Source organism: Apodemus sylvaticus, chromosome 7 (genome assembly GCF_947179515.1).
Source record: "Apodemus sylvaticus chromosome 7, mApoSyl1.1, whole genome shotgun sequence".
NCBI classification, from domain to species: Eukaryota; Metazoa; Chordata; class Mammalia; order Rodentia; family Muridae; genus Apodemus; species Apodemus sylvaticus.
This window is the reverse complement of record NC_067478.1, coordinates 80,490,947-80,514,965: the sequence shown is the minus strand read 5'-3', so window position 1 is coordinate 80,514,965 and position 24,019 is coordinate 80,490,947. Positions and strand designations below refer to the sequence as shown.

At 47.4% G+C, this 24,019-nt stretch overlaps 1 protein-coding gene across 3 annotated transcripts in view; it reads right to left on the bottom strand.

Annotated features, from left to right (window-relative positions):
• The window catches only part of Zbtb16 (zinc finger and BTB domain containing 16), a 181,751-nt gene that overhangs the window by 37,755 nt on the left and 119,977 nt on the right, over positions 1-24,019 (bottom strand). For all 3 annotated transcript variants that reach the window (XM_052188406.1, XM_052188407.1, XM_052188408.1), the window contains exon 4: positions 23,667-23,753. In XM_052188406.1, the coding sequence (XP_052044366.1) occupies positions 23,667-23,753 (87 nt within the window). The remainder of the gene's footprint in view (positions 1-23,666; positions 23,754-24,019) is intronic.

Sequence of the window (24,019 nt, the reverse complement as noted above, 5' to 3'; positions counted from 1 at the left end):
TATCTTAGGAAGGGGAGATCCTCTGTGCCCAGAGCACACACTGTTAGCCCAGAGGCAGCAGCATCTCTAGAGACCCCTCTAACACAACAACACAACGGGCAAGAGACTGGTTTCCAGGATTGAGATGCTTAACAACAGCACCGATTAGTATCTATCTCCAGGTGTCCCAAGCCCTGAGTGCTGAAAAAGCCCCAGAAAGGGGACCACGAGGGGACCCCAGGGCCCGGCTGCTGCCTCTAGGAAACTGTGCTCACATACCCAACTCTGGGCCTCCATCCAAAACAAGAGAAAGCCATACAGACAACAAACACCAATGTAACCTTGCTTGGCAATAAATCCAGTCTCTCTTTCCTTCCTTCCTAAGCCAGGACTGTATGACCACAGGGCAAGGGAAAGAGGCTTTTGGGGACTCTGAAGATGCCTGGAGGAGGGAGGGAGATACAAAACCTCTTACTTAGTTTCTTTACTTTTTTTTTTTTTTTTTTTTTTTTTGGTCACTCAGCTTCTCCGGGTACAATAGTATCTGTGAAGGTAAGTTAAACCTTCTAAGATGAATTTTCCTGCTACTTTTAATTAAATGTCCTTTAGAATTAAAAGAGCACTATTCAGAAAGGTTGAAAACATTTTTTCATTGACACTGCCCCGGCCCCCCTCCCCCTTTTCCCAAGGAAAAGAAAAAGCTGTTTTGTGCCCAGTGCACCCTGGCCCACACTGTACAAAAGGGGGCGGGATGGCGGCAAGACACACGAGATGACCCTGTGACCCCAGACCGCTGACAAGTCCTCAATGGCATAAATACCAGATAATCAATCACATGCCAGGAGGGCGAGTCCCCCTGCCCTCACCCTGGCTCTCGGGTTTATGAGACGTACAGTGTACATAGATACTGGCTTCTTGAGAGAGGCCCCCTCAGCATTCCAGGGCTGGCCTTAATCCCGAGCCAGCGCCGGCCAGACCCTTGACCGGTTTGCTTTACAGCTTTCATCGAGAGCTTATAAAGAAAGTGCCTTTCCCTCCCAATCCTGTCAGGCAAGTTGGACTTCCTGGAACGAAAGAAAGTCAAACTTTAAACTCCATCCAGGAAGGCTAGGCGGGGTGTCCATAAACAGCCAGAAAAAAAGGGGCTCAGGAATTGGGGAAAAGCAAGAAGTTCAGGCAGAAAAACCCCCAAGTGCCTGGGACTATCCAAGGAGGACCCGATGGGGACCAAGAAGGTGATGAAGAAGCTGTGACTGGGATACTGGTGACAAGGACAATAGTGACCACAGCTGATAATATTCACGAGCCCCTGGCAATTGTCCCGTGGTTATCTAACCTCAGATGTAGCTCCAGGAGATGTTTATTGTCAATGAGTTGTCCCAGATAGGAAGACAGAGTAAAGTCGAATTAGCCCAGGCTACGAAGACATTCAATAACAAAGAGGATGAGGGTAAGTTGGGTCTAGCTGCACCTCCACCTCCGAAGGGACTGGACTCCAGGATGGATGGCGGGAGGGATGGAGAACGACTCTCGATGCCGGCCCTTAAGATGAACGTAAGATTTGAGCTCAAGTGACAGCTGAGCATACGGAGCTGTTAAAAACTGGGGAAACACGGTTCTAAAATCCAACAGAACATCTGAGGCCAGAAACAACCCGCACAAGAGTGCAGATCCCTGATTCTCTCCTTTAGCCCACATTAGACTATCTCCAGAGCCCGGGCTGTGAACGAAAGACCCCGAATATCTCCAAGGCAACCGTGGCCTCTGAAACCTTTGCTCAGACTCTGAAGTTTACCAAGGTCCTAGCGAAGCCCCTGCAAACAGGGAAGTGGGGGCAGGGAGGGGATGACGGACTCTCTCAGTAACTAATTTTGATAATGCCTTTGTCTCTGGGTCAGAGGTTAAATATGGCCACACTAATCCACTTCTTTCAGAATGAGAGCACAAGGGAGAGATATTTCTGTAGTGAACAAGCCATTTTGTTTTTCTTTCCTGGAGAAACCCAGCCTGCTGAATGGGGCTACCTGGTGGCCAGAAACACACACTTGAGTTTATGTGGGCTAACTGGTTTCCTGGCTAGCCATGAGGATGGAATTACTAAGACCAAGCGAAAAGCATACAAAGTGGTGCTTGAAGTTTTAAAGGACTCTCTTTCCCACCCCACCTGTTTTTTCTAATAATGCTTTTAGAATGGCCTAGACAGAGACAGGAGGATCGAAAAGCTTGGGTCTCCCATCCTGCCAGTAAGAATAATACAAAATACTAGTCACGGCTCTAAGGGGAAAACATCAGTGCATCTGTCGAGCACTCTGCAGTGTGTCAAGCATGCCCCGACATAAACCTCTATGTGCACAGCACAGCAGGCCCGTTAGGCAAGTGGCTTACTCCACCCTCTTCTGCCAAAGAGCAAACTAACCCTCTGATAGGACCAATGACATCTGAAGTCTTACTCTCACAAGCAGCAGCAGCAGGGCTAGGAAGCTTTTTGTTCCTGTGACTACAGAGAACAGGCACACAGAGATCCTTCATGAAGAAATGCAGGGCTTCGAGCGTAAGTGAGACTCAAAAGAAGCGCTCCTCCTAAGCCATTTCCTGGTAGCATCACATACTACCGGGATCCACGTGGCTGCATGGGGACTCCCACTTCTGCACTGGTAGACTACAGGGGGGAGGGTCGCTCAGACAACTAGGATATTTGGGGGGACCTTAAATAAGTAGGGGGTTCCCTTCTTCTTTCCCTCTCTGATGGAGACTTAATTTCCCTCTTGCTCAGCTTCTCTTGCCTTCCTGGTTGGGAAAAGCCACCACCCCAAAAGAGACAGAGATTGAGAGAGAGAGAGAGAGAGAGAGAGAGAGAGAGAGAGCTGAGATAGGGAGGGAAGGAGAGAGGGCAGGCCTGTGCTTTGCAAGAAATGATTGTCCATGTGTCAACAACCTGCTGCTTCCCAGAGCCTCGGGGTCAGAGGCCAGAAGGGAGCACAATGGCTTTTCGGAGCTGAAGGGTCTGGGGAGAGGGGCCTCTAGGGATCTCCGGAATGTGGGAGGCTGAATCCAGGCACAGGGTCTCCTCCTGCCTTACCCTTTTATACCCTTCCTCCCTCCACAAATCCCAGACGCTCCTAACCTCAAAAACCAAGTAAGGGGATTAGTGAAAGCCTGAGCACACACAGGCACACACACAAAGGTTCACACCCCAAGTGATGGCCAGTAAAATATGTTTATCCTAAGTGGGGGGAGGTGCCGGTAAAGGGGGAAATTCAGTGTGAGCATAGCCTATTATCAGCCCTGCCTGCCTGCCTGGGCCATCAGGGTTAGGTGTCTACTCTTTCTGCACTTACCTTGGGCAGCCACCCAGCCAGCATCTCTGGTCCAGCCTTTCAGGATATTTGCCAGCTCCTGGAAGGCCAGCCAGGTGCCAACATTTGGCACTCAAACTACATCTGATAGAAAAAAGCTAGCAGATGTGAGCGATCTCTTTTTTTCTAGGACTCGACCTGCCAGAGGACGTGGGGGTCCGTGTCATGCGGCCGTTCAGATGACAAAGGGTCACAATCCTAGGAAACGTGTCCTCCTAACTTCTGTCCACCACCTGACACTGGGTTCTTCGGTCCTGAAGGGCACAGCCTTCGTCTCTCATTATTTTCTCCACCATTCAGAACATAATAGTGGTTGGGTTTGCCTTTGTACTGCATTCCTCCTAGGCACAGGGGCAGAGCGTGGCAGGTGCAGGAAGCAAGGAACAAAAAGACCAGAGGACTGGGATGTGAGGGCGCACAGAGAGCGAGAGCGGCAGCATCACAGAGCACATGAAGCCAAAGCCCGTGTGGATCCCATGATCACTACTTCACACCTGAGCTGTGTTTTATCACTTACCGGAAGTATATTTTGTTCTGGGGTAATTTTGCTCTTCCCATCTCTCCTTTTTAAGTTCAGCGTATGTGCTCCAAGTATGATACCCTATTTGTGTTTGTGCGTAGTTTTGTGTGTGTGTGTGTGTGTATGTGTGTGTCTGTGTGTGTGAGCGTGTGTGCTACTCATGTGTGCTACTGTAGGGACTGTATGTATGTGTACATGCATGGGGAGGTGGGAAGCCAACATGGAGTATCTTCTGTAATCGCGCCCCATCTTATTTTTGGAGACAAAGTACCACAGAACCCATCTATTCAGCTAGAGAAGCATCAAGCCCCTGGAATTTTCCCGCCTCCCCAGTGATGTCCCCAGATTTTACTTGGGTGCTGAAAATCCCATTTCTGGTCCTCAGATTTGCATCGCAAGCACTTTCCTGACTGATCAGTCTTCCCCTGACTTTTGTGTCCCAATTTCTCAGTTAAAGATCTTGGGATGTGTGAAGGTCAGGCAACTTATCCAAGGTCTTACAGCAGGCAAGAAGGAAGCCGAAATCTGAATCCAGACAGAAGAGCCTTCAAAGGAGGAAACACGATTCACTGCCTTTGGTTAACCACACAGCAAATCCCTGTTGAGTGGCTCTCTGAAATAAGACGGCCGAAGGGTTATGACGGCAAACGGTCCACTCTCAACTCACAGGGTAGAAACAGAAGCAAGTATTCTGTATAGGTGCATTACAAGATGACAAACAATTAGGTACAGGAGTAAAGGGGGTGGGGTGGGGGACACTTTCCAGGCCACACAATGAAGTCTGATCCTATCTCTCTCAGGAGTTCTGAACTCTGGTGACGAGTAAGAATCCTCTCTGGATCTCTGAAGATCAGCAACATTTGGGTTCCAGGTGGAGATGCTGGTTTCACAAGGTTCTAACAGGTACTAGGGTTAAGACCCAGGGGGAGGCTTTGAAGGACAGAAGTCATTCAAAGATACAAGAGAAAGCATACGCCATGGATACCAATGTTCCTTATATCCAGGACTCAGCCTGTGATGCCACATACCCACCAACCTCATGTCTGTTCCTCCACTGCCACTAACCTCTGAACAGAGACCGAGCAGGCATTCAGAGGTCACTGTGCAAGCCAGTATGCTGGATGGAGTATACATGGTTAACCTTGTAACCTGGGTTCATTCCTTTTAAGTTTCAGACCGACAAATGGTAGAGCATGTATCAGGGAAGTAACATGGAGAATTCCACATGTGAGACCTATGGGGTTTCTGGCCATAGCAAGAAGGAATGCAAAACAACTGAGGGAACCCTGAAAGTATCAACCCCTAGGGCATGCACCACATGCAATCAATGTCCTCTTGGAGTATCGTCTTAGATGCATGTGTGTGCTTTCCCCCCTAGCAATGATTAGCTTTCTGATGGTGGGGTTGTCTGTGGTTGGAGCCTGGCTTTCCCATTTTGAAGAATGCAAAAGACTTAGAATGACTTTCAAATGGGCAGAGGAGGTTTACCAAGCATGTAGGTTCCTGCAGGCCCTCAAGGCTCTCTGCAAAGACCTCATTCTCCAAAAGCACTTTGGAAGATGCTTTCGTTTCTACTGCTGTTACAAAACACCACAATTAGAAATAGCTTGGGGAAGAAAGGGTTTACACTTTCACATCACGTCACATCACAGTGCACCATCAAAAGACGTCAAGGCAAGCGCCTGGGTAGGACCTTGATACAGAGGCCACAGAGGAATACTTCTTACTGGTTTGTCCCTCGTGGCTTGCTCCACTTGCCTTCGTAGACAACTTTGGATAATCAGCCAAAGGTTGGCTTCACCTGGAGTGAGCTGCCCCCCCCCCCATCAACCATTTAACCAAGAAAATGCCCCCAGGCCTGCCTATACACCAAGCTGACGGAGGACATTTTCTCAATGGAGGCACCCTCTTCTCAAATGACTAACTTGTGACAGGATAACAAAAATCTAACCAAGATAGACAGCCGCCAGGACAGAATTTTGTGCCCTGGACATTACAGGGAATGGAGGAAAGGACTGTCTGTCTGTTTGTTTGTTTGTTTGTGGTTGTACAAAGTTGTAGATATCCCAAGAAACAGTAGGAGTGCTCTGAGACCAGGGATTTCTGTCCTAAGCTCAGAGTCTGTCTGTATGACTTGCTGTGGGATCATGGGAAAAATCACAGGATGTCTCTGAGGCACAGAGGCACATTCTGTAAGATCCCATGCTTCTGTTCTGTAATTTAGTCACATATAGATTTAGACTCCTAGGACCTCCGACATCTTTCAAGTGAGTACATCCTACAGCTGGGACATGCTAACTTCAGGTATATACACATGCTAATTTCAGGCAGGCAGTACCATGATGCCCTTGAATGAGACGTCTTTCTGAGGTACAGCCAAGTCCCCTCTGGACATCATGGAACACTCCAGAACAAGGAATGTAAGCCAGTGAGTCTGACACTGTCAGTGCCCAGCCCTCACCTTTAAGACCAGCTCTCTGGAGGCAGGAACCCTCTGAGACATTTCAAATTCAAAACAACTTGGTGCCTACTCATTTGTCAAAAACATTTCACTGTGCTCCCCAGAGAGGACTCCGGGGTCCAAAACAGACGCAAGGTCTCCCCCTTTTCAATTCCTGTAACTAAAATGAATATGGAAAAGATAATTACCTTTAAAACATACTTAATACTCGAACACATTCCCTCTACCCGCGGAAGAAGAATGTTATCTGATAGAATCTTCCCCATAAGCTTAATCAAATTGCTATCTTAAAACTCTCTGGAGTCCCGTGAAACAGTAATGGAAAATCGAGGCAGAGGCTGGAAGCATTTTATATTTGTTTGGCTGAAGGGAAGGCATAGCCCATCTGACAACGGCTCTTAGAGACAAGTCATTTCCAATCTGTAATGGATCTTCTCCTGGTAGGGGCAGGAAACATTTCATCTGACCCAAACCAACACTCCTTTTGTGAGGTAACTTTTCCTAAGGCTCACAGAAAACATTCTAAAATGAAAGCCTTTTGAGACCACTCCTCCAACCTCTACCCCCAGCCCTTACCATCTGCCTGGAGTTCATCAGCTCTATGAAATTTCCCCTAGTTGTTCTTGAGTATCTTACGGAGATGCTTAATTTTGCTATTTAACTACAGATTTTAGCCTGGCAAAAATAAATTGTTGCTTGGATTCTTTTCCTCCATTTGCCCAACCTTGAGGCAGGGTCATTTGTTAAGTGAAGAGAAGACATAAATTACTTGCCTAAATCCTGCCCAGGGCCAGTGGCCATTTGCAAGGCTGAAGAAAAACCAAAGGAAACAGATTCAAGGAAGATTGAAGGTGGGCATGAGATGCGGTTCCAGCATCCTGAGCCTGCCTGGAATGGCCGAAGCAGCCGCCGCAGCACTGTCCAGCCTGCGGAACTTTGTCTTGTTGACAGCAGTGGAGATAGGTAAGAGGTAATAGCCGGGTCTGCTGTCTGCTGCCTACTGCTTCTCCTGTTCCAGACACAGCATTTACATGGGCATCTTGCCCCTCACTACCCATGCAAGGCACACTGGGATTACAGAAGAAAATGAATGGGCAAGGTGGATACGGGGACGCCATTAAAGTGGCCATCAAGCCACAGGTTGGTTACAAAACAGCATGCCTACTTAAGAATGCAAAGAAGCAGGCAGGACGCAGAGCATATTCTTTTGTTTTCTCTGTGTTTTATAATTTCTCTCACACTAAACACGTTATCAATGGGATCCACTCTCTGTATAAGCGCCTGAGCCGATACTGTCATGTCCTGTCCTTTGCAAATGACTCCTCCAAGGCCAGATGCGGGCTGGCTTTTCTGCCCAGCCCAGATCTGCCCAGCGCACAACTGCCTGGTCTCCTCACTTTGTGGACATTGCCCCAGTCCAAAAGCACATCTTCCTTCTTATCCTTGAAGAAAGAGGAATGGAGACAACAAAGAGGCATCCCTAAGCTACCCTGTTCTCCCAAACAGAATGGCCACAGACTCCTGTATGTCCTAAGGGTCACTGGATGCAAAGTGCTACCTGTTCAGAAACTTAGGTGATACAGCAGGAATGTGAAACTAAGGTGGCTCAGCAGTTAAGAGAACTGACTGCTCTTCCAAAGGTCCCAAGTTCAAATCCCAGCAACCACATGGTGGCTCACATCTGTAACAGATCTGACACCCTCTCCTGGAGCTTCTGAAGACAGCTACAGTGTACTTACATATAATAACTAACTAACTAACTAACTAACTAACTAACTAACTAACTAACTAAATAAATAAATAAATAATAAAATGACTTTTACTTTAGTTCTTGTGTAATTCACAAACTCCAAACCACTCACCCTCAGTTGAGATGTAAATCACACATCCCAAAATTTTGCCCCACTAATGGTTCTTAATAAATTCAGCAAAGCCAAAAGCTATCACCACCACTAATTCCAGAGTGTATCTATCCTCTCTCTCTCTCTCAAAAAAAAAAAACACCCTCATAGTTATCTAGTAATAAGTCATTCCTCTACTTCCTTCTCTCTACCCCTGGCAATTAGTAACCTAGTCTGTCACCTTCCCTATTCTGCACTGTTCAAATAAACTAGATCTCACAACGAAAAGTCTTTTCCTTTTGCATTCTTGCATTTAGACCTCTTTTGCATAGCATGGATGAGTGTTCTACTTTTTATGGGTGAATAATATTCTATTTTATGGATATACCATAATGTATGTATTCATTCATCGGCTGATGAAGAGTTGGGTAGTTGGACTATGAGGCTGCTGTTGCTGCTGCTGCTGCAATGAAGAATCTCTTTTAAGTGTTTGAATGAGTGCATGTTTTTCAATTCTCTTTGGTTGAAATTGCTTTTTTTGAGAATAAGTTCTTAGAGATTTGAGGGATGGCTCAGCAGTTGAGATACATTTGTTCTTCTGGGGGCCGGGATCTGGTTGCAGTCCCCATGTTAGGAGCTCACAGCTGCCTATGACCCTAGGTCCAGCAGTTCCAGTGACCTCTTTTGGGTTCCACAGGAGCACAGCACACATGTGGCATTCGCACACAAACATAAATCTTAGAAAATAACTCTCACTATTATTCCATCATTGGCTTCTCTTCCTTATTAGAAACGAATGGTATTTATTGTGTGTTGAAGACACAGTTGAAGGGGAGAAAGCTCCCAGCATGCTCAGGTTCCTGGCTAGTGATGGTTGGCTATCTCCTACCAAGTTCCAGTCTCTCTGGTCCCTCATCCCTGCTGGCCTCCATTCCGGCTTCCACAGAACCCTCACCCTCAACCCACTGGCCTCAGCAGCCAGTTCCATCATTTAGGCACAAATCTACACTGCAACCTATGAAATATTTAAGTTGTTTTTTAAATATATGCATTATTTAGCTTACAACCTATAAGATATTTATACTGTTTATCCTCTTACCCCCAAAAACCTACATTATCTACCATCCAGTTGGAGAAATACTAAACTGGGGAAGAAGCATGGGTTATTTTATTTTTATTTATTTATTTATTTAAATTTGTGTTTTCCCCCAATTCTTCTATGTCCTTCGGGAACACATAAGTTGGAAATGGCGGGGCTGCTCTTACTCCAGTCGCAGGGTATACCCTGGGGATGCAGGACATGACCATCTAACCAAAGCCAGATAGACCTACAGTCACATCCTCCCTGCCACAGCACCTTCTCAGAGCGGGATGTGTATACTGCCTTATCTCTGAGGGGCACTGCTACATTCCCAGCTCACTGACCTACTATTGGTACTGTGGTTGTTCCCACAGTCCCTGACCTCCAGAAGCTAGCACAGGTCCATGCCAGGCTGCTGGGTTTCCCCATTCTGCATCTGCCTGTCTTCACAGTGTGTGTGTGTGTGGGGGGGGGAACTGAGGGCACTTGTCAAGGTGACTGGGCTGTGAATATCCTTGATCGATCTCAAATTTTTTCTCTCAGAAAAATCTCCCTCCTTGGGAGGAATGAATGAGATGTAACCATGAAGGTTTCCTCATTTATAAAGTGACATTAGGGTTTTAGCATTATCTAAGTGGCAAATGTTTAATGACAATAATTACTAAAACATAGAAAAGACGGAAAGTAAAGTACCCTCTAATCCTCTTCCTAAAAAGTTTCTGTTAATATCAATAGAGCATCGCAGACTATTACAGGGTGGTTTTTGTTTATATTCACCCAGGTTGTTAGGTGAGTGTTCAGAATCCCCAGCTCAGGCTCCCCCATGCTCACACACTCCATACACCGATCCCCCTTTAAAATTTACTTTGAAATCTGCTTCTTTAAAAAGCCCTCAAAACATCACCGACATCATTCCAGGTCAGGTATCTCAGTCCACAGATTCTATGGCCATTTAATTCATTCGTAATGCTTTATAGTGAGCGACAAGTCATCTCACATTCAGATTTCCTGGACAAAGTTGGGGACAGAGCACCAGAGATTTCTGTGCATTTGGCAACTTGTCCCAGAGGTCAGCTAACAGCAGCCTGACTACCATGGTAGTATAATATGGTTAAGAAGGCAGCCTCAAAGAAAAAAATAACCCTAGTCCTATCTCTGCCACACACACCTCTGTAACTCAGACATCTTGGATGACACAGCAGCTCATGCGATCAATTCTCTCATCTCCAGTTATCTAACTCCAAAGAGGTCCCCCCCACCCTGCCTCCTCCACCCACCTCCCTCCCCCTTGGGTACCTCTACTTACCCTGCCTCTGTTTTGAATCTCTAAAATAATGTGACAAGTTAATGATTGTACAATTATCTAAATGTTTAACAGACATGTTATCTAAGTGAGTCGGATTGAGATTCCATCTCGCTGACAATAAACATCAATGGCGGAGCAGCAAGCGATAGGCAAATTATAGCGAACCCTGCAATTTCGATGCTATTAAATTTGGAGGAATAACAGCCTTGAGGCCTGTAAACTCTGAATAAAATAGGCCCTTGTGTTTGTCCAACTATTAAATCAAAATGCTACCAACATTGTAGAAAAAAACGAGGCGATTTATGGCTTTTCAGATTTCAGTTACACATAGGTTTTTACCAACTCCTTTCTGTCAGCAGGCAGCAGGGGCGGCACTGGAAAGGGGAGAGGGCGGTGGAAAGGAACCAACAGGAGCAGAAGTGGACCAGGAAGGGACAGAGGAGACCTGTGGGGAACCAAGGCTGGCCACAGGGACTCTGATAGTGGGGCAATCTGAATGGAAACTCTGGGCAAGAAGGACATGGGAAGTCTCCAATACAATTTTATCAACTGTTGGCACTCCACCTGCATGTGGCTCTACCACGTGATCAGTCATACCATTTAAACTTCTCGGGACCTGTGGTCACACCTCCCCCTCCACCCCCCCACCCCTGCCACCCCTTTCTCCCCCACCCCATCAGTGCTGAAGACAATCTAAAACCCCGCAGAGTGGCAAATGCTTCACTTCCCCTTTAGCTCCTAGAGCGGACACAGTATGTACTGAGTGCAGAGCTATGAAGCAAGCTTTGAATAAAGCAAAAGAAACGCTGTCTACAGTTGAGGGAAAGAAGCCACAGGCCCCAAAGCAGAAGCAGTCACCACCACTACAACACACGCTGCTCTCTAGTAGTCCTGACCTAGACATTTTCCAGACACCGTTGTATTGTTTACAACAGGTGTGTGTGTGTGCAGGTGTGTGCACATGCCTGTGTGTATGTACATATATATGTAAAAACACTTGACCCATGACAGATTAGAGAAGACTCATGATTCTTGACTCATCATCTTGAACATCTACTTCCTGCCAGACATTCTGCTGGGGCCCTGGGGTAGGAGAACAGCAGTGGACAGGACCCACAGGGGCCTCCTTGTCCTTCACCTCCCGCCATGGTTAGAATGATGTTACAGTATTGTTAGCAGAGGGGGAGGCAGTGTGTTACTTGAAAGAGACAAGTTCAGTTCCCAGCACCCACATCTGCTTTGTATTTCAGTTCCAGGGGATCTGAGACATACTCTGGCTTCCTTAGACACTTGCACGCATAAATATACATGTATATAAGTATATATGGATATGCCTATGTAGCCCAGGCTGGTCCCAAACACCCTATCACTGAAGGTGACCTTGGACTTCTGATCTTTCTGCCTCCACTAGCTGAGTGCTGGGATCACAGGCATGCACTACCATGCACAATTGATGCAATTTTGGGAATTGGACCCAAGGCTTTGCACGTGCCTGACACTCTACAAACTGGGCTACAGCCCTCACTGCCGCCTCCATATTTCTAAACAAAGTTGTTGGCTATGAAGATTGGCTGAGAGGAATTCACAACATTGTCAATACAAGATCAGATCTTAGATTCTTCCCTGGATCACACAGTCCCTAAACAGCAAATTTCTTGTCCAGTTCCTGCCCTATATATGTGCAAGTTGAAGAAATGAAGCAATTTGTTTTCTGTGTCATAAAGCACGCTTGTGGCGGGAATGGGATGAAAGCTTAGTTCTCCTTTTGCCTGTGTTACTGACCCTTTCGCGCACCACACTGCTTCCCCCCTCTGCCAACAACAGGGTCCAACACCACTCTTGCCATGGCAGGAGGTGAAGGACAAGAGGGCCCGCGGGTGTGGGTCCTGTCCACTGCTGCTCTCCTACCCCAGGGTCCCAGCAGAATGTCTGCCGTGAAGCGGATGCTCAAGGTGACGAGTCCTCTCTAACCTGTCCTGGGTCGCACCTTCTTACCAATCCCCAGACAATCAACACTGCCGATTTGCCCACACACAGCCCAAGGCAGTGATGGCACATGTGACTAGTGTGGGGATACAAAGATGGAGCTGGACACCTGCAAGGTTAGTACTCCGGGTGCAGGCAGGAGGGCTCAGAAGATGAAAGCCAGCCCCAGCTAACATAGGGAGTTTGAGACCAGCGTGGGCTAAATGAGGGAGGGAGCAAAGGGGGAGGGGAAGAAAGGCAGGGAGAAAAAGAAAAACTGAGGTCACCAGGGACAAGGAAAGCCTAATAACTTTAGTCCCCAGCACCAGGGTCCGGGGATATAGTTCAGTGACAAAGCATGTGCTTAGCATGCTCAAGGCTGTCGGTGGCCTCAACTTCCAGAGTCACACATATAGTCTTTTACAATCAAAAATGGGGCGGGGGAGTGGGGGGAAGGTACTGGGTGTGGGGCTAGAGAGTTGTCAAAGCAGTTAAGAACGTGTGTTGCTTCTGCAGCAGACCCAAGCTCAGTTCCCAGCACCCACATGTAAGTGCACGAGTCTGAGGAAGCCAGAATATGTGTCGTGTCAGATCACCCAGAATACCCACAGACACATAATCCCAAATAAATTAACTCTTTAAAGGTCTTGAGGCGGTGAAAGGGAGATAAAAGCACTTCCAGGGCAGCGAAACTGCTCTGCTTGGTGGACCTGCGTCGCTATACCTGTGACATAACCCACACCAAGGCTGAGCTGCACGTCAGCTGTGGGCCGCAGACTGACATGCGTAATCCGTGCCGGCCCACAGGGGCTAACAAATGAGCCGTGGCGCTGTAGGATGCAGACAGCAGTGGAGGCTATGCATTCAAGGGGACACAGGCGCTCTCAGAAGTCTCTGTTCCTTTTAGGCAATTTTGCTTCGAGCTTAAAATGACCATTAATACCAGTTTAAAAATCACCACTGAGGGGTTCCTCCAGAAGTTGGCTGGAGGGACCCTGGGGGCAGTCAGGGGAGCAGGCAGTTTGTATAGACCAGCAAGGGACAGCTGGTTGCCCCTCCCCGCTCTACAGCAGGCAGCTTCCGCAGAGCCGAGAGATCTGTGCTTGGAAAATAAAACGCTATATTAGGCATCAAGCATGCCTTTATAGTAACAGCATGAAATTAGGTCAAGAGTAAATCTATGCTGGGCACTGACTGTACAAGCAGCGGCACATGACCCTCCCTCCCAAAGTGCCTATGACGTTCTGTGGCCATTCTGGGATTTGAGCTTCCTCGTGTTAAATTCCTTGGCACACCATGTGAAACGCTATCCGAATCACCTCTGATATTTATAAAAGTCAAATGCTATTATGCTTTCAATGGTGAGAACCTGCCAACCAGCATGGAGTCTGTCTGTCCGTCTGATGACTCACTGTCCTGCCCTCCCCACACCTCCCACCTCAGGCAGGAGCTTAAGGTCCCGTCCTTCCCTTTTGTTTTTTTTATTTCAGGCGAGTTATCAGGGAGATCAAAGTTATTTCTGATCCTCTGCCTGCTCTTCTCTTCCCTGCCTCCTCTGGGGTTGGGTTTTGGGAGACAGTGCCTGAGGCCTGGATCCCATCCACCTGACATGGCTTCCAGATGTCCAGCGTGCCCTTCTAGCGAGGTCTAGGTCAGCAGCCGGGGCAAGGCTGGCTGGCAGTGAGCCTGAGGGAGGACATGGCAGTGTTTACCCTCTAACCTTCTGACTCTACCTGCTACTTAAACCTGCATTCTTCCACAGCCAGCCTCCACGAGGAGCCCTTCAAACAAGGGCTTTCTTTTCCACCCGAAGATCAAGAGTCAAGGGCATACCCTACTTTTTCTTTTTTATTTTAGTGTTGCTAACATGGCAAAGGTGAGACATGGGCCAGGAGAGGCAGGTTGCCAACATCAGAGCTGGGAACAGTTTGCCTTACCCATGGAGCCCATCAGCTGCTGGGCACGTATATTCTTCTGGAATGGCTAATCTCAACTGTCAACCTGAAAGGCCTTGAGAGAACTCAGGAGACACACCTCTGCGTATGTCTTTGATGGCATTTCTAGAGAGAAATACTGAAGAAGGGAGATCCACCCTGAAAGTGGGTAGCGGCACCCTCTGGGCTGGAGTTTCAAATTGAAAATGGGGGAAGGGAAGGGTGAATACCTCTTTATTGTGTTTCTGCTTCCTATGTCACTAACATGTCAGGAAGCGAGGAGTCCAAGCTGCTCACCCCCGTTACCTGAGAAGCTGCCTGCTGCCGTGCTTTCTCCACCACCGCCACGGACTGTCCACCCCCAAACTGCGAGCCAGAATCAGCCTTCCCTGCCATGAAGGTCCTTCTTGTTAGGGCTTTCTTTTGGTCACAACAATGAGAAAAGTGATAGAGCCGTCTAGTCTGCTTTGCCCTAAAGCAGGAAGGGTCCTTTGAGTGAGTATCCATCAATGTCTACGCCTGGGAAGGGCAGAGTCCTCACTGCTGGCTGGGTCCATGGCTTCTAGACTGTGAGACATGACTGAAGCCAGTTTTAAGCCCATGAAAAGCAACATCTAGAAATTTGAGTTTGTTTAAGTAGCTTCCCCTGTCACGTGGCAATATGGAAACTAAACTTTTGTTTGTTTGTTTTTTCTAGGCCAGTCACAGAAAGTCTGTACTTCGTATTTGGGAGTGAGGAGAAAGGAAGCTTGAGCTGAAAATGAAATCATGAGTCCTAATTCTAGTTTGGATGTGTTATTGTTGTTGTTGTTGTTGTTCTTAACTGAGTACCTTTTCCAAGCATGGGCTTTAAGCCTCTGGTCAGATTCAATGCCTAGGCCCCACAGGAAGAGGACATGGCCTAAAGAAGAGATTCTGGAACACAAAACCATAAGACATTATAGTTGTGTCCTGGACTGGTATTCCCTAAGCCCCCTAGGTCTCAGTGTTCTCCACTAAAGATGAGGGAGAAATAATATCTTCCTTAGTCATGAAGGCTTAACACAGCTAGAGCTGCCAAGTACCCGTGAAGGCCATCTATTCAAGTATCCACACCTAAGGCCAAGCTCAGCTTGCTTGTAACATCTCTTTCAAGCACCATGGCCTTCAGGAAGATAGGAACCAAGTTTTATTCACCATTATGAGCTATATCCACAAAGCACCTGGCATTCTCTGGGTATAATGTTCTATAAAATGCAGAGAGTAATTGAACAAAAGAATGATGGGGCGACCCAGCTGGACAACCTCTTCTGATTGACAGAAAATGAGACCATCAACTTGGAGATCTTCTGGAGCAGATTATAGCAGGAGAAGAGACTTAAAACTTCTCTCTGGGGCAAGATTACATTCTAGTTCAACCTACTTCTGTGTACCAGGGCAGGCAAAACCCAGAAATGACCTGACTCACCATTTGTCTGCCTCTTTCTCTCTTTCATTTTGGGGAAGGGTAGGATGAGGTAGAAAGCCCTACGAGGAGGAAGGAGATGGAGAACATCTAGGGATCCAATGATGGTGGACATGAGATCTCACCAGGAAACTCTCTTCCTCCCATGTACTCAAAGGCATTACCCTGCCCCCCACAGATGTTGTAGGGGACACACGTGGTGCTGCTTTGAACACCTGCTTCGTCCTGTCCCTGGTTCTGCTCTGGTTCAGTCTTGTTTAGCTCTGGCACCTTTGGATATCCCAGTCTCTGGGTTCTTCATGGCTACCAATTCTGCCACATGGATTTGTTCAAAGTTTAGAAGGTGTCATGCCCTTACTCCTCTCAAGCACAAGGAAAGAGTAGACCCTGGAAGACACTTGCTCAAAGGATGTTTCCTTTTAGGGCAAAGGAGACTAGAAGGTTCTACCATTTCCTCATGGCAGACATGTTGGAGATGATTTCTTGGCTGGAGGACAGAGGTATGATCCCAGAAGTCGCTCCACCTCCAATTTGGAAAAGCAGCTGGATACTGTTAGTTCCCCTATCCCCATCACTATGGACCTGGTCCTCCCTCTCTCCACCTACCTAGTAAGGGGATGAGGCTTTTCATCTCTATAAGACTTGGATGATGCACTAACAGTAACCACCACTACCATTTCCCAAATGCATGCTCCAGCAGGGCCTATGCTGAGTGCTTCTGTGGAACCCTACACAAACCAAGCACCACATGGTGCTGGTACTGTGCTGAGCAAACCGTGACTTAGAGAAGATGAACAATCCAACCGAGATGATAAACTTTTTAAATGACAAAAGCTAACATTGTATGACACTAGAGACCAAGCTCTGTACCACCATGCAGTGGTACCCCATACTCTACCCTTAAGGCTGCATGTACACCTTCTTTTCTCTATAGTGTGCGACATAAACCTACGCCACTCCATCAGGACCCACACGTGCCAAGAAAGCAATTCTTTTCAGATGTCGTTCCACTCACCCTTTAGTCTGCCTTGAGTGTGCTAAGTCTTCTGTAATGGTCATGCACACGTACGCCTATGTACACTCCTTCTGCTCCTTCACTCTGTCTCTCAGCCTGGCTCCCACACAGACCAGCCTTGACCCTAACTCCCCCATATTCACAGATGCTCAGATTTCCATATGGATGTCTAGAATTGAAGGTTCCTACACGTGAATCTTCACACCCCCCTCCCTGATCGTGCCTGCCTTCTCCCTGGAACATGATAAAGACTGTCCCAGCCACTCCCCCTTGAGCCCAGCAGCCAGGACTGCCCCTCTGCTCTCTCATTACCACCACGCAGTACTGTCTGTTGCCCCCAGGCCTGTTCAGATCTCCAGAGGGAATGTACAGTGACTTGAACAACATTATGATTTGTAAAAAAATAAAAAAATAAAAAAACCCACTGCTAATTAGTTTGACTTTGAATAAAGAGGGTAATTATTTTTAAATTTATTAACTGCTGCCTGGCCGGAGAAGTTTCCAGATCAAATGACAAGGAGAGGCTATTTCTGCTCAGTGATGTAGCAATTTATATTACTGATCGGTCATTAAAACCTCGGGCACAAGACCACTTGTGTTTCCTGAGCCAAGATAGTGTCCGAGTGTCAAATTTCAAACCCAGAGTATAAATTAAACCATTAATGGTATTTATCAGTTTATCTGGACTTAAAGAACTACTTACTAAATTAAGACGCTTCCGCTACTGAACCCAGGAGATGCCCTGGTTGTGCATATGACTGCGCACACACATGCATGCGTCTTCTCTCTACTCTGGTTTGACTGAACAGTGTAAAAAAAGAAAAAAGAAAAAAAAAAAAACTTCTGATGTGTAAATGAAGTATGAGCCTCCTGGGAGCTGCCTAGCGGTTAATTCCTCGCCGCTCTGCAACCCAAACATTTTGGAAGCAGCAGTGTTTTGCAGTATGTATCTGTCATAATATAAAAGGTGTAAAATGATCTCTGTTTATCTCCTCAAAGTCTTTGCTGTACCCAAACAGAAAACTAGGATATGACAACAAAGCCTGAGCCCAGCCCCCGCTGTAAGCATGGCCTCCCTGAGGAGCCAGCCTAGGCCCATGGAGATCTGAGGGGAGGGGGTGTCGTGCACACCAGGATAGCAGAATTCCAGCTAAGCAGAGTCAGAAGGGGGAGAGGTGATGGGACCATCTGCTTAGCGTGCACTAGAACTACAGCCTCCTTCTACTACGTTCAAATGCTCAATAATAGTTTTCCAGACACTGTATTTCTCATCCTGTGTGCTAAGTACCCTGCACTGGCTGCTCCCTCCCCATGTGGAGCCTGTGGTCAGGGAATGCCCAGGCCGGTCTGAATCAGGGAAATTATATCCTACCTTGACCCGAAGCTGTGGGCATCAGAGCATCAGGAATTCTTAGTTAAATGGGTCATGAAGATGGCCAGGACAGGGCCATGAGTGAAGCAGTGGTGGCAGCACAGGCTCGCCCTGACCTGCTCAGGCCCCAGGCTCACAGACACAGTAGCATGGCACAGCGCGGTTTGCTGAGGAGCTATGGAAGGGCACCGAACTTGGAGCCGGGTCAGGTTCCAGCTCTGCCCTTCCTGCTGGCTACCTTCTAGGCCTCCATTTTCTTATCTGTAAAACTGGTTTGCTGAGGCAATTTGTCAAGTTATCAGCAGCAGAGTCTTCTCTCCCCCAGAGTCTCTGTTTCTTCTTTCCAGATTGTTCTTCTGTTCTCCTGTTAGCTCTCTGGTGACAGCTGCCACCTCACTTGGCTTGATGCTTCTTGTGGCTTCATAGTCTTATTTTCTTTTTCCATTCCTGTCCTTCCTTCCCCTCTCTGTTTCTGACTCTCTCTGCATCTCTCTGTGACTCTGCCCCCTCCCTCCCTCCGCCCCCCCTCTCTCTGGGGTTCCTCTGTGTCCTGAAGCTTGCTATGTAGACCAGGTTGTCCTTGAACTCACAGAGATCCATCTGTCTTTGCCTTCCAAGTGCTGGGATTAAAGGTGTGCACCCCTATACTGGTCAATATTATTTTCAATATTCCCTTTGAACCCCCTCCTGGGCTGCCCCACTCCGTGTGTGTGTGTGTGTGTGTGTGTGTGTGTGTGTGTGTGTGTGTGTGTGTGTGTGATATGCCCAGGATGCCCTCAAATCCAATACATAGCTGAAAATGATTTTGAACTTCTGATCCATCTGCTTCCACCTTCGGAGACGCTGGGATTACAGGCATGCACCGCCATGCCCCATGTATGCAGTGCTGGGTAGGCATGGAACCCAGGAATTCATCCTGCCAATAAGCACTCTGCCAACTGAGCCCGAACCCTGGCTTCTGAGACCTTCTTTTTCAAACAGAGTTGTTGAGTGGAGCTCTTACGTTCTTTCACCGACAGTAAGGGCAGGCTGAGGGGTACTACAGGGATCAGCAGAAAGAATCTACCGTTCATGATAATGGAGCCCAACCATGCTTCAGGGAGAGGCCGAGTGGCACAGGCTCCCCACCCACCGAGTTCCTGTTCTGTACTGGTAGGTAGCCTACGCTCTTGGCTTTGCGCACACCCTATGCCCAGCTTCTACCTCGGCTTCACACTCCAACTTCTTCACCCTTCACCCCTTAGCTTTCTTTACTGAGAGAGCCACAGGAGGTCTACTAAATATCTATCACTTTATCTCCACATAAGCTGACTTATCTCAGATGGAGCCTCTCTAGTGGCAGAAAGCCACAGGTATCTGAGGGAGAGGAAAGTTCCCAGACTACTCTTGGGTCCCCAGTGTTGCTACCATGTTACATGGTCATGCAGTTACTACCTCCTAGACCTGTGCCTAAGAAGCGAGTCCCTGGGTCTGGCTGAGCCTAACTCTGCCAATGCTTCCCCCAGGAATGCTTCCCCAACCTTCGGTTTAGAAGGAAGCCTGCTTCCTGCTGCTGTGAATTCAGTCTGGATGGACAGAGCGAACGAAGATACATGCTAAAGTAGGCTCAGGACTCCTCTTGGTTACCCCGGGTCAGCATTCCTGGAGTGGGATTTCTGAGTCTGTGTGGCCTAACCATAAGAATATGGTACCAGCATCTAACTTATCTTCCTTTGTTCCCCTCTGGACCCGTAGCTGCTGTCTGCAAGATGGCTACCACCAATTCTCTTTCCCTATAGGCCCTTACCACTTGTCCACTGAGAAGTCTAGATTTCTATTCCTTTAAATGTGGGGCTGACCTGGGTCAATTTTAAACAGCAAAGCAGCACAGAGGTGATACTGTGTGTTTCTGGTTGTTTTCCCTGTTGTAATGGAGCTGGTATCATGTGTTCCCTGATTTGTGTAGCCTGAGGTAATGTTCTGTAGAAATAGACAGAGGCTGCTCTGCTGCTGACAGGCCAAGCTGGAGGCGTTCCAAGTAAGACGTGTGGGCAGATAAACACCCCAGGGCACTGTTCAGAAGGTACCAGCCCCAGCCATCACACAGTGTCAGTCCACGCGAGAACCACCCAGGTGAGCCTAGCCAACCCTCAGAACACTTGGTTTATCTAAGGTTCTGCCAGAGTGATGTCTCACACAGCACCTAACACCTGGGACATTCTCTCTGACCAATGCCCAACACAAGGTCTACAGTGCTCTTCCACACATATAAATCAAGTCACTGACACTCAAAATTCTCCAGTGCATGGGCTGGAGAGATGGCTCAGAAGTTAAGAGCGCTGATTGCTCTTCCTGAGGTCCTGAATTCAATTCCCAGCAACTACATGGTGGCTCACAACCATTTATAATGAGATCTGATGCCTTCTTCTCGTGTGTCTGAAGACAGCAACTGTGTACTCAAATAAATAAAATAAATAAATCTTTAAAATATATTCTCCAGTGCAGCTTGAAGATGCAGCTCAGTGGTGGGCTGCAAACAGGGCAAGCACAAGGCCCTAGATTTAACTTCCAGAGTTCTCCCCAACATCCCTCAGTGGACTATCTTCCTCCTTCTCTAAAGAAGCTTACGTTTATATATCTACCTATACTTACATATCCATATATGTATGTGTGTGTGTTTGTATGTATATATATATATCAAAATACATGAGGTAGCATGTGTGGATCACCAGTTAAGTGTTCCTGACAATGACAGATTACATATGTACACATTCACCCAGCTTTAAAAGCTACAATACACATGGCATGCAGTATATGTATACTTGGAAAGGATACAGTTTACTGGATCTTAATACACTGCATAATCATCACTGCGGTCAATGCTAGAAAATGTTTGTCTCCCCCCAAAAGAAACTGTGTATCGCTTAGCAGCCAACCCCTGTTTATTCCTGATATCTGCAGTCTCTGACTTCTACTAACATACTCCAGGGCTGTACAGATTTGCCCATTCTGGACATTACACATGAATGAAGGCCGTACAACACAGAGACTCTTGTGCCAGGCTTCTTTCAACAGATGTTTCTAAGGATTAGCCATGCTACAGCACTTATCAATACTTGAATCCATTTCATAATGACATCAGCTTCATTGACGGTGTACACCTCACATTTTGCTTACCTGTTAATTGATTGATACTGGATGAGCCTAGTTGAGTGTAGCTACAGACATTCACATTCAAGTGTCTGCACGGACACACACTTTCGTCTCTTTTGGCAGACAGGAAGGAGCAAAACTGCTGCGTCATCTGGTGATTCTATGCTTAAAGCTCATAAGAGCTTCCAGGTGGTTCTCCACAGTGACTAGGCCTCCCGCTCCCCTCCCACCGGTAACACACGAGGCCTCTGGTTTTTCCATACCCTCAGCAACACTTACCTCTATCTCTGTCTTTTCCGAGAGCCACATCCTGATGGGCTGAGTGGTATCTCAACTGTGGTTTGATCTGCACCTCCCTGGTAGCTAATGACACAGAGCATCTTTTGATGTGTCCTATCTCTGGAGTTATGTGACATTTCCTTTACCTATTTTCTTCTCTAGTTATTTGTATTGGGTTTTCAGCTTGTAAGATCTCTTTTGTATTTCCTAGCTATAAATTTCACGTACGATTTGCAAATATTTTCCCTCTCCTTGTGATAGTTAATCTTCAGCGTCAACATGACCGGATTTGCAATTGCCTGGGAGACATTCAGCTCACTCGTTGGGCCTGTCTGAGAAGCTGTCTCCAATGAGGTTTAACTGAGGAGGGACAGGGCAGACTTTGCAACCTCAGACAGCGAGTCAAAATAAACCTTCACTGTGTATATGCTGCTTTTCTCAGGTACACTGTCACAGTACTAAATGAATGGAGTAACTACCTCAGCCCTCAGAAAAATTCCTAGCACACTGAATAGCATACTGAGAGGCCCAAGCTCCAGGCTCCAGGCTCCAGGGCTGAAAGGTCGGCAGGGCCCCATTTCCTGATTCAGAGGCCACTCTACTCACTGTTCTTCACTCTGTTCTTGTGAAATTATGAGCCCTGCCTGGCCTCAAGACCTTCCCAAGCACAGGTCCCTCTGCTCCCACGGGCATCTAAGCAGCTCATGCCTCACCTCAGGCTTCTGCTCAAATGTCACCTCCTCAAAGAAGCCTTCTTCCCTGACCATTTTATCCAAAACACCACTTTTCTCCCTCTCATTTTCTCCCACGCATCTGCTCTATTTTTTCCTAGCAACACCCATTTTAACTTGACATTGTATCATATGCTTGTTCCTCATACGATGATGTCCCAGCAGCAACCCCAGTCGGACGAGCCTCAGAATTGTCTGTCTCCTATGCTACCACATCCTAAATTGCACCAGCCATCTGAACACACTGCAGCATGCAACAAGTGTTTGTTAAATTGTATCAATCAACTACTGCCTGCCTAATACTTACTATGAGCAAAACACTCTGCAAAGCACTTTAGGTAACATAACTCTATTGAATCCCCACAAAGCACTGACAGACCCATAGCATTGCCCTTTTCTAACTGATGAGGAAACCCAAATGAAAAGACACTAATTAACCCTCAGTTCCATTTAGGAACTGCCCCAATCAGGATGAAATCTGGGTATCCCAAACTCTGGACGATCGCACTCCTGGGTCCTGCCTTCAGCAAGCCCCTGCCCTCTTTTAAAAGTCCCTTTCTTCAGTTTTGACCTCAGAGTAGCCTCCCTGTTAGTTTACAGGATTCCTGAGAGACCAGCCAAGAAGGATCATGGAAAGGAAAGAGAGCAGTGCCTGGCACAGTATGAGCAGCCAACCAGTGTGACCTTTGGCCACGATGGCAACAGGGCTGTCAATCATGGTGACGAGATGATGCTGACACGGTGCACCCTGGAATCGGATAGAGCTCCATCTATGTCGGTTAACGCTGTTCAAATACATCCCTGTGTGTTGATGGATGCGTTAGAGATGATGGCTCAACCCATTACAGGGGGAGAATCAGCCACTGTGGCTACACCAGGGCTTCTGACTTTCACCAGAGAGAGTGTGAAAATGTTTCCAATCATCAGCAAGGAGACCGTAGGCAACACCGAAGCATCCTTAGAGCCTCAGCAAGAGTGTGTGAGATACCTTGGGAAGATGGAAGCTCATTGGCTTATTACAGACAGACTCTTGGCCTTACTCAGAACAGCTGGTCTCAGACCTGTCCTATCTGTAACACTTGGACAGATGGACAGCCCCACGGACAGGAGTCGACACAAGCCCATTCCCATCCACAGAGACCCTAGACATGATGATACTATGTTTTGCAGTAAGAGGATGTCACCAAATATCCTGATTGCCTTCATGCTATAATACTCAGTGGTCTGGGGATGGAGTCAGGGACACTCACCAGTATGGGTCTGTCTGTGTGTCTCCAGCGCATCCTCCTTTGAGAACTGGGCACCACACTGATCACACACAAAGGCTTTGGCACCCGCTGAAAGAGAGAAATGGTTAACATTAGAACCACAGTCCAGAGGGTGGGAACTGGTGAAGATTCAGACTCAAGAGATAATCCATAGCCCCAGTAGCTAGTGCAGACTACCTTGGTCAGGTGACCACCCACCCACCCACGTCTCCCAGAGGAGGAGAAATAAAACCAGCATGACCAAGACAAACTAAGACAGAGTCTCGGTAAGATGCCCCGTGATGATGCAAGGTCAGCTCTGCTGGGGTGGGGGGGATGGGAACAGGAGGCACCAA